The sequence below is a fragment of the Vitis vinifera genome, chromosome 19 (assembly GCF_030704535.1).
Source record: "Vitis vinifera cultivar Pinot Noir 40024 chromosome 19, ASM3070453v1".
Taxonomy (NCBI): Eukaryota; Viridiplantae; Streptophyta; class Magnoliopsida; order Vitales; family Vitaceae; genus Vitis; species Vitis vinifera.
The window spans coordinates 254,821-265,891 of record NC_081823.1 but is presented as its reverse complement, the minus strand read 5'-3'; the positions used below and the strand labels follow the sequence as shown (position 1 = coordinate 265,891).

General features: G+C 36.6%; 1 protein-coding gene across 1 annotated transcript; it reads right to left on the bottom strand.

The window, feature by feature from the left end:
* Positions 1-663: 663 nt before the first annotated feature.
* On the bottom strand, positions 664-10,606 carry LOC100250338 (mitogen-activated protein kinase 19). Its single transcript, XM_002285605.3, has 10 exons — positions 10,241-10,606; positions 8,678-9,086; positions 5,779-5,906; positions 5,605-5,664; positions 3,068-3,217; positions 2,824-2,979; positions 2,419-2,630; positions 2,186-2,287; positions 1,745-1,911; positions 664-1,303 (listed from the first exon to the last, which is right to left on the bottom strand). The coding sequence occupies exons 1-10, from the start codon at positions 10,262-10,264 to the stop codon at positions 915-917; spliced, it is 1,797 nt and encodes a 598-aa protein (XP_002285641.1). The 5' UTR covers positions 10,265-10,606; the 3' UTR covers positions 664-914.
* Positions 10,607-11,071: the final 465 nt, after the last annotated feature.

The following is an 11,071-nucleotide window of genomic DNA, read 5'->3' as shown; positions in this document are numbered from 1 at the left end:
CGATGCACTTATAATGCTGACATTTTCACATGATATGAGTTTTTGTATATATTTAGACCATTTACTTGTAAAGCCCAAGGAGGAACAAAGACCCTAATTGATATGAGTTTAGGTCCAATTGAAAGCCTCTTTCTACCCTATCATGAACACTCCTCTGCTTCTCACTGTCCCACACCTCATCCTCACCCGATGGGGGATGGTGATGACAACAGGAATTAAGCTCCCCTTGCATAGGGGTATCCACCAACACATTGAGAAATATAATGGAGAAGTAAAAATTGTTAATACTAGCATCATACTTTGAAGGAAATAATGACATGTGAATTAAAAGAAATTGAAGGGGGTATAATAGGCATTGCTCTTAATTTGGAATCAAATAATGTTTGTGCTGTGATGATGCAAGAAGAAGTCATATAAAAGCAAGAGGTAGAGACACGGTGAGTGTGGCTTATCAATTGTGTTCGACTTGATTCCTATGGAGCAAAATTAACATTCTTTTCACTTGGGTTTTGCAAAACAGGAAGGCATATGGGCATCCTTTTCATAACTCCTTCAAGAGCCTAGACCTCTCTCTTCCAATTAATCTGCTCATCCTGTTTGCTACTGCACCTAAAATTTAACCAGTCATCAAAACCATGTACATAGAAAGAAAAAGCTTGGAAATTTGGTTAAAAGAGGCTTCCTATCATTAAAAGTTAGAGAAACAATTATTCTGTCTCATACATTCAATGACATAATTTATACAAATCCCATAGGGACGCAATCAGCAAACCAAATTGTGGGAGAACCCAACATCAACCTCACTCTCTTATGAGAAGAGGCATCCACAGCTTTTGTGCTCCATGATCCATTTGCTCCAAAGCATCCCTGCAATAGTAGCCCAAACTGTACAGCTCCAACATTTCTGCATCCAGTTAATGTAGGGGATGTGATGCTGGTACTGCAACAGCGGGAGTGCCAATTGCACTAAACTGCGATTGTGCCTGCAACAGCTTTAGGTCAATTGCTATTCGCTGGTTTAATTGGTCTGCCTTGGGTTGCGGTTGGTATGGGTTGATGTTGATGTCAATGCCCGTGACTGGGGCAGGTTTGGTTGCCATGTTACTTTGAGGAGATGGCTGCTTGTCTTGTGAAGAATCCTTTAAAGCTTCTGTTGTTGACTTCTCTTGACTTATTGTATTCGTTCTAAAAATGCAATTTGGTGAGACAGATTGAGGGAGAGTTGCAATGCTTGTTAAGGTATCTTTGAGATTTCTTCCATTCTCGTAAGGTAGGACAGGCCCCACAACTCTACCTGGTTTTGCTGAAGAGAGAGACAACAGAAACAATTTAAATTGTTTGAATGGTGAGGAAAATGGAGCAGAGAAACATTAAAAATACTAGCATAAGCAAGCCCACTAGCAAAACAGCTAACTGCAAAAACGGATTACTGGACCATATTACACATATACCTAGAGAATCTTCAAATTTTCTGTCCCAAATCATTCCCACATGGGATAACAAAGACTGAATGAATACTCTCTTCAATGCTAGTTAAAACCTTGAAGCTCTTCCAAGATTTAAAAATAGAACCACAAGATCATAAAAGTTTTTCACAACTCTAATGTTTAACCTCATAATGCTTAATTTTTTGAGAGGAGAGACAACTCAACAAGCATGTTGCATATGAAATATATGACTTATAGAAAAGTGCTGAGAAAAGTGAATGCTGATTGAACCAAATCAAAACAAAGGATACCCAGACCTGTTGGTACCCTTGGTGGTGGCCGAGATGCTTTCATTAGATTTCCTGAAATCGTACCAGTGACTCTGTAGTTCTTACAAGCCTCTTCTGCAATTTTCTGGTTCTCAAATGAGGTTAAATTTGGGTGCGCATTAAGAGTAGCTGTGCTTGAATGAACAACTGTAGACCTGCAATGATAAAAACATAATCATAAGGATTGTTTAAAAGAAAAGGTATGTACTAAGAGTGACCTTATGCCCTCTGAATGACCAACTTTGAAAGATTTAAACCCTTCACAATTAACTTAAGTGAACTAATGAAAGAATACAAAAAAAAAGTTCACAGTGAATATCACAAGTGGGAATTTTTGCTCACTTTTTCTTTTTCATTTTCCCCTTTTTTCATGGTTTTGACTGTAGCCAGAATTGAACTGATGTAAAATTAACCTCTAAATTATCCTACCTTGGGAGGGAGACATGCTTCCTCTCCGGAGGAATTACTGGTCCACTTCTTCCACCATTTTCCTCAAAATGTGCAAAATGCTTTCGGAATTGGCCAATAGCACTGCATAGAAAAAATATGCTATAATTTCACACAGACAAGTGAAGGAGATAAAGGGTATGGAATTGATTTATCAAAACATAAAATAAGAATAAAAAAATAACTACACATGGTAGTGAAAAAGCATTTAGAACCTAGGATATAGAACATTTGTTTCTTCAGTTCTGTTAATGTAGTCTTTGAGTAACTGAGGATGGTATTCTAGTATCTCCCGAAAGATTAGTTCTTTAACATCTTCCTTTGTCACCCTTCGCCTCTCAAAGTCAAACTCTAACTTCGAGATTGACTGACAAGAAGGTTCTCTCTCAACTTTGGCCAGGCCCTTAAAGTAAGGATCAGCCAGTGCCTGGAAAAGCAAACAGAAAAGTGCCCATCCAAATTATTTTGATAGGACAGAATTCAGTAGTTCAGACATAAAACAGAAATATGCTTAACGTGCTCCTGTTAAGAGTATGAAGTAATAGGAAAGAAAAAAAAATGGCTTGCATCTTGAAGATAGCATGCATGGAGCAAGGAACTCAATAACATAGAGCACAGACCTCTTCAGCGGTAGGCCGGTCCATCGGATCAAATGCTAACAATCTTTCTAATAGCCGTAGTGCCAAAGGATCTGCATTAGGAAATTTCTGTGAAAATGGCACAGGATGCTTTTTCCGCATCTCTGTCAAGTATTTTCTTGCCTTGTCATTTCGAACCTGCATCCATTTTAGAGGAAAGCCTTGATAAGCAAATTATAACTAGCATATCAAGAAGATACACAAAAGACTGAGCAATGACTCATACTTTAGAAATCGCATCCAATGAAGGTGTCCCAAGAAGATCAGTCATCAAATCTAACTGATGAACGACACTTTTACCAGGAAACAGTGGTTTCCCAGTCAATACCTCAGCAAAAATGCAGCCAATACTCCAAATATCAATTGCGGGTGTATACTGCAACAATTGCAACACAAGTAAGTCTATCATATTTTAATTAGAAAGTTACCCACAATTAAACCGCTCCAGAGAAACGGACATCAGACCTGACACAATTACCTGAATGAGAGATATTTCAACTTCCAGGAGAGTTCAATATCCTCCCTGAACAAGAATTATTTTAATCTAGGCATTACTACTGACTTTAAAAGCACTCAATAAGACATTCTATACAGAAAGAAATTAGCTGTCTTAGAATTCAAGCCATAACACAAATCAGGTATTTTACTAGAATTGAAAAAAAAGAAAAATCACACTGCAATCATACTGGACCAGAGAAACCTAGTATAGTTAACTGAATGGTGTATTTCAACTACCAGGAGAGTTCAACGATCCTCCCTTACCAAAAGTAATTTAATACAGACTTTCCTGTCAAACACTCACATCCTAAACTGAAATAAATCTGCTGTTTCAACATTCAAGCAACAGCTCATCAACGAGAAACCTTTTCCGTCGCTTTTAGGTAAAAATGTTTGCACCTTGTGTCATGGTAGATAAAGATAAAGGAACCAATGAAGCTCTAGTAAATAATTAAAATGTATTTCAATGGTCTAAGGCTGTGTTTGGCACAATTTGTTATAAAAGGGATCCTTCATGAAGATAGACTTCCAAGAAAGCACTTTACGAAATGGTCTCCATAAAGGAGGCCCGCTTTGGAGATGGCTAAAATCAATGTCTACATAAAATAAAATGAGATAAACTTAAAATAAAAAGTTCTTCATGACTGAAATATGCGATTCTTTCATGAGTTATCTTCTGGATAGAGAGACCTATCTAATTTTGTAGTTTCCACATAATTTTGAACTTTATTTAACATATTATTAAGCCAAATTCCAAGCATCAGAAGCCTTTTGACCCTATGGACAATTTAGTTATAGAAAAAGAGTGTACCTGAGATGAGGATGTTGAAACAGATCAGTGGCATTTCAAGAAGAATAGAATTGAAATTAACACATGAAAAAAAAGCATTGAATGGAATTTGAAAATATGATCAGCAAACAGTATTGTTCAGGCATCAAAGAAAGAAAACATATTTACCAGTGTTTTTCAAGAAAAGATGCAGCATAAGAAGATTAGGAAAGAAAAAAATTATCATGGTGACTCCTATATAGCTAAGGACTTAAAGATAATCATAGTAACTCCTACATAGCTGAGATAAGGACTTGTTGTGCTTATTAGTTTAGTTGAATCATAGTTAGTTAGCTACAGTAATCCCTGAGTGAGAACAAAGATGAAATCCATGATACTAAAATATGCTCCAAAAAACTAGTATGGAATTGATAAACATATTCTTTCTTGATAAATAAATTGAAGGTAGCACCCATAACCTCACACATATGGTGCATGCTTTGATGTTGTGGGGATATTACTGGATTTTTTTAATTCTAATCCATCAACATGAGCCATACAATTATTTGAATTGAAGACATTATATAGACCATATTTGCCTGTAAAATTGAACTACTTTTGACTGATTGCTCTATATTTTTTTCTTCACCCAACAACTTTCCTATCACACAAAGCACAAAAAATAATGAAGAAACTTCAAATATTGTGATAAGCAACTATACTGTCTTGTTGATGTGCATGCACAGGATTAAGATTCGATAAAAAATGCTGAAAATATTTAAAGGAACTCTAATTGTGCAAATATTATAATGTAACCTACTGGTGAAAAACATTAAATATAGTTCTAGAACATGAAAATGAGATAAATCTGAATGAGTATAATGAGCTTCTTTTTATATCACTATGGGTTGGTGGTGGTGTGGTGTGGTGGAGTGGGTGGGAGGGTGGTTGTGGGATTGGAATCCTTGCATTCCTCTTTAATATCTTTTCTAATATATAGTGCAAAAAATTGAGAGCTAGAAAATGGGTTCATCTAATGTAAGACCCTCCCTGACGATATTAGGATATTCTCAATATGCATCCAAAGTCAAAGGAACTAATATAACCTAAATATCATATAAGCCAATATTCTTAAAAACAATGGCCAATGCAAAATGAAATAGCAAATATGATTTTAGAAAATTTACAATAGACCCTAAAGAGAAGTCCATATAAATATTATTATGGGCAAACAAAAATATTTAAACAGAGCCATGATGAAAAAACATACAAATAAAATCTAGTAACAGGTCTGCTGAGGCAAAACCCATCAATTAAAGTTAAATGAACTTAGAAAGAGCTATGCATGTCCACCTTGCTTAAATAGGGGCATGTAACAAAGAAACCAATAAAAAAAGAGTACCAATCATTTTTATCTATGAAACCATAGACCACATGCCAATTATTTTCCATCGGATCTGAACACAAACAGGACGCACATGGTGGGAAAACCATACCTTAGAGAAGAATGACCCACACAGCTCCGGAGCCCTATACCATCTTGTAGCAACATAGTCCTGCAAGGTATATGATAAGCAACACTAAAAAGGATATAGTTTCACAAATACATAGAAAATAATAAACATCTATAAATTGCATATGCAAAAAAGGCAATATCAATAACAACGTACTGTCCAAAATATTGTTGTAGGGGTATCATTAAATGCAACTCTTGCTAATCCAAAATCACAAATTTTGAGCTTGCAATTTGCATTTGCCAATATATTCTTGGGTTTAAGATCTCGATGATACACATTTGCTGCAATAGAAAAACAAGAATTCAGAAAATCACCAATGAACAAACAAATAGGGAAAAGAAAAAGCCAGAAAAGGAAGGACATTAAATAGCCTGTATTAGGGCTAAATATGCTTGAATTGAAGGGCGAATAACTGCAAATGCCCTCATTGATGAAGCATGAGAACTAAAAAGATAGGTTGGAGGAGCCCTTTTTAGAGGAGGAGGCATTCGGGGCTCTAATGGACCTTAGAGGTGAGAAAGCTCCAGGACCGGATGGCTTTCCAATGGCTTTTTGGTAGCTTTCATGGGAGTTTGTGAAAGTTGAAGTCATGGGTTTCTTTAGGGAGTTTCATGAAAATGGAAGATTTGTGAAGAGCTTAAATGCAACCTTTCTGGTGTTAATCCCAAAGAAAAAGGGGGGGGTGCAGAGGATTTAAGGGATTTTAGACCAATCAGTTTGGTGGGCGGTTTGTATAAATGGTTAGCTAAGGTGTTAGCCAATAGGCTAAAAAAGGTGGTTGGAAAAGTGATCTCAGAGGCTCAAAATGCTTGTGTGGAGGGTAGACAAATTCTGGATGCTTCTCTTACTACTAATGAGGTCATCGACTCCATTTTGAAAAAGAACTATTGTGGTGTTTTATGCAAGCTTGATATAGAGAAAGCTTACGATCATGTGGATTGGACTTTTCTACTTTTGATTTTGCATAAGATGGGTTTTGGTGAAAGGTGAATTGAATGGATGAAATGGTGCATCTCTACAGCAAGCTTCTCTGTTTTGGTCAACGACACTCCAACTAGTTTCTTTCAGAGCTCTAGAGGCTTAAGACAAAGGGATCCCCTATCACCCTACTTATTTGTTGTGGCTATGGAGGCTCTCAGCTGTTTCATAAAAAAAACAGTCAGTGGGGGCTTTTTAAAGGGCTGCCAAGCGAGGGGTAAGGGTGGCGAAGGGGTGATGACATATCTAAGCCGGTTGCTAATGTGGTTTGAGGCAATTTATGGGCTAAAAATAAATTTGGAGAAAAGTGAGTTAATTCCAGTGGGAGAAGTGAATGATATTGAGGAGTTGGCTCTTGATATGGGTTCTAAGGTGGGTAGGCTTGTATCCTCTTATCCAGGACTCCCACTTGATCCCCTCTTTAAGTCCGTAGCAGTTTGAGATGGTGTGGAAGAGAGGTTTCAAAGAAAATTGGCCATGTGGAAGAGACAATACATATCCAAAGAAGGGAGGATTACTCTTATTCGAAGCACCCTGTCTAGTTTGCCCATTTACTTTATGTCCTTGTTGTGCATTCCAAGGCCGGTGAGGTTGAGATTAGAGCAGATTCAAAGGAGCTTTATTTGGGGTGAGAGGACTCTTGAGTGGAAAACACATCTAGTGTGGTGGGATACAGTTTGCCTTTACAAAAAGAAAAAGGGCTTGGGAGTGAAGAGTCTTACAATTCTCAATAAGGCTCTTCTAAGCAAGTGGAGTTGGCGCTATGCTATTGAAAAAGAGGCCCTTTGGAAGCGTGTTATCAGTGGGAAGTATGGGGAAGAAGAAGGGGGGTAGTGTTCTAAGGAGGTTACGGAGGGACATGGTGTAGGTGTTTGGAACGCTGTAAGGAAGGAGTGGGGGCTTGTGAGTAGTAAAATATCCTTTGATGTAGGTAATGGACAAAGGGTCAAATTTTGGAAGGACAAGTGATGTGGGATTGATCCATTGTGAGAATCTTTTTCGTCTTTATTTTCCTTAGCATGTTCTAAGGATGCGTGGGTGGAGGATGCTTGGGATTTTCCTATCCTTGGGAAGGGGGGTTGGAGCCCTTCTTTTTCTAAACCCCTAAATGATTGGCAAGTGGGAAGTGCGGAGAGGTTTCTTTCTTGCTTGGATGGGATGACGGTGAACAAGGACAAGGAAGATAGGGTGTGTTGGATAAAGACTAAGGATGGTTTACTATGAAGTCGCTCTATATGGATTTGGAACCGGGGACTTTGATTTCTTTTCCTTGGAGCAATATATGGAAGGCGTGGGTGCATCCTAGAGATAGCTTCTTCGCTTGGGAGGCGACTTGGGGAAAAGCCTTAACTTTGGATCAAGTCCAGAAAAGGGGGTGGTCTTTGGTGAATAGATGTTTTTTCTGTCGTGCTGAGGAAGAATCCATAGGCTATCTCCTTGTCCATTGTATAAAGACGAGTCTTGTGGGAGCTATTGTTTGCCCTTTTTAAGGTGTCCTGGGTGTTACCTGAGTCAGTTAGAGAAACTCTTCTAGGATGGCATGGGCCGTTTGAGGACAAGAAGCGTAGGAAGGTGTGGAAAGCTGAACCTTTATGTTTGTTTTGGATAGTGTGGAATGCGAGAAATAGAATCGCCTTTGAAGGGGAAGAGCTCTTTATCCAAAGGCTAAAAAGTTCGTTTGTTTCTTATCTTTGGTCGGAAGCAAAGGGGCACTTAGATGATGTTCCTCTTAACTCTTTTTTGCTTTCTAGATTGGTTGGGTCATTGGTGAGGGCGGGCTGGTTGTATTTCTTTTTTTGTATATTGGTGTTTTTGTGGTGGAGGCTGGTGGTAGCTGTATACTTTTTGTATACCTTGGGCTGCTTTTTTGGCAGCCCTTTTTAATATATTTCCCTTTTTATCTATCAAAAAAAAGATAGGTTGCAACAATGAAGGCAACAAATATGCTGCTAACAAGGATGACTGCCACATGTATTACCAAATAAATATAGGCATAAACCCGAATATATAGAAGAGACATTTACATGTATGTATATTTCATGGCATAAGCAAAATGCATACAGAGAAACGTTACCTGTGTGCATATATTTTAAGGCGCGTAGCAGTTGGTAAAGGAAAAACTGTTGATGTTCACGAGTCAAATCATCATTAGCTTTGATCACTTGGTGAAGATCAGACTCCATAAGCTCAAAAACAACATATATGTCTTTGAACTCCCTACTTGACGGTGGCAACATGATGCGTTTGATTTCAACAATATCAGGATGACGTAAAAGCCTTAGCAACTTGATTTCACGCAGGATCCGAATAGCATCAGAAATGTGCTCGAAAATATCATTTATTTTCTTTATAGCCACCTTTTCCCCAGTGTGTGTGTCTATGGCAGAGCAAACAACTCCATAGCTTCCCTTCCCTACAACTTCAAGAATTTTATACCGATTGGCCTCACCATACCCAGTGAAGAAGTCCTTCTCTTTTAGGCCCTGTAGATTTTAGAAAACGAAAATAAAAAAGGAAATTCAGATCCATGGATGCCCATAACTCACTAAAGGTAGGCCAATGAAAACATATTAAAAATACACACACACATATAAAAATATATGCAACAATTGACTTATTAACAAGATCAAGAATAAATTTAACTAAATTCGTCTTATAGTGAGAATCCATGTAATTCCACACCGACAAAATTAGTTGATACTGAAAGAAAGTCCAAACCAGACTAATTTAATCACTTAAGAAAACAAAGTAAAAGCCTAGTAGTGTCCAAACTTTGAACTGTACCAACCAAGAAAAAATCAATAATCAGTTCATTGTTTCATCACCATCACACCCGAAAAAAAGGTTAAATTCTTGCTCTCACACTGTACCAAAGCTAAGAAAGTCCATCAGGAAATTGAAGGAACATATGAATCAATAAAAGCTTTCGCCTTAGGGAACAGAACTTGGTTCTAAATAAAGGTCATTAGCAAGCAATTTGCAATAGTGCAGCATCAAACATCAGAATCTAAGAGACTAGATTCTTTTCTTGGATATGAATTCTAACAAAACCAGTAACAAGATACAGTCCAATTTTCAAGTAAAGAATGCTACATCGGAGGGGAAAAAAACCAAATTATAATCATAAGCATTTGTTATTGTAACCAAATTATGATTTCAAGCACTCATTGAAACCTCAGAAATGGAAAAAAGGTCAAATTAAAGCTTAATTGTATTAAACATCTTAGAACCAGAAGATCAATCTTTACTGCAAAAACTAAGGCAAAACACAATAATCTCAACCATTGAACCAAAAACAAAATAGTTGAGTCCTTCACAGGTAACAAAAGAACCAAAAAAAAAAATCGTAAACCCCCTTTTGGTTGCTGAGAAAAACTTGGAAAGAAAAGAAAATTTCGACTGTTTATGTCTTATGTAGTTTGCAGTTCCCAAAAATTGAAAACTCCAACTCAACTATGCCAAATAGTTGAAACGATGTTTTTGCTTTCTCAAGAGTTCCCCAAGGAACGAAAAACCCAAGACTCAAAACTCCAATTCCTTTCTTTTCCTTCAATTTCTCAGCAAGCAAACTGAGCACAACAAGCTTAACCAGATCTTATGTTTCTTAAACTATGGCAAGATTCACAAAATCAGAAACCTTCTTTGGCAGATCTTTCTGCATCTTTCCACAACCAAAAAAAACTGAAACTCCTCCGCTCCCTCTTGTTGTTCTTCTTCTGATTCTGATCACAGCACAGCAGTGAATCTATAACAAAAATTTTATTAAAAAATATAAAGAAATTAATGCAAGAAAATCATCCACATTTATCCCTTCCCAAGAACAATTCCCTTTGAAGTCGTCACCAGATAAGAACCTCTCTCCTCCCAAATCACTTCACCTCAGCCCCACTTTCTAGGAATTTTCCCAGAAACCAAACAGACCTAATCACAGAAGGGAGAGAAAGAGTTCGATACGAAGTTTGTGCGGTGTGTGTCTCTTTAAATACGTATTTTTCCCTTTTTATTTTTTATTATATTATATTATATATTTTTATTTATTTTATATGCAGAAACTTGTTACGGAGGAACGCGGAACTAGCCGTGTTTTATGAATTCTAAATTCTTGGCTTTTTCATTTTTTATAATCCTACAAAATAATTTTTTATTTACACTATAATTAATTTTATTATAAAGTAATATAAGAGTTGGCTCTAAAAAGAATAAAAGCCAATGGAAAAAAAAAATTATTTAATGAGAAATGGAAAAAAATGAAAGATATGAAAAAAAAATTAATTTTAAAAATATAAAATATTATAAATATTTATTAAATATAAATAATTTCTATTATAAATTAAAAGAAGGATCCCAATTATCTCATATTTAATGACAATTATTAGACCGTTTGACTTATTTTAAATGAAAAAAAAATCTTTTTTTATATTTTTAATATCAAAAAATAACAGTTTATATCGTAATCTCATTACTTATG

Excerpts from the sequence above, each read along its gene's own strand:
- LOC100250338 (XM_002285605.3), bottom strand. The coding sequence starts at position 10,264 with ATGCAGAAAGATCTGCCAAAGAAG. Across the intron at positions 9,087-10,240 it reads AGAAAGATCTGCCAAAGAAG|GGCCTAAAAGAGAAGGACTT; the intron begins GTTTCTGATTTT and ends TAAAATCTACAG. Across the intron at positions 1,304-1,744 it reads ACCACCAAGGGTACCAACAG|CAAAACCAGGTAGAGTTGTG; the intron begins GTCTGGGTATCC and ends CTCTCTCTTCAG.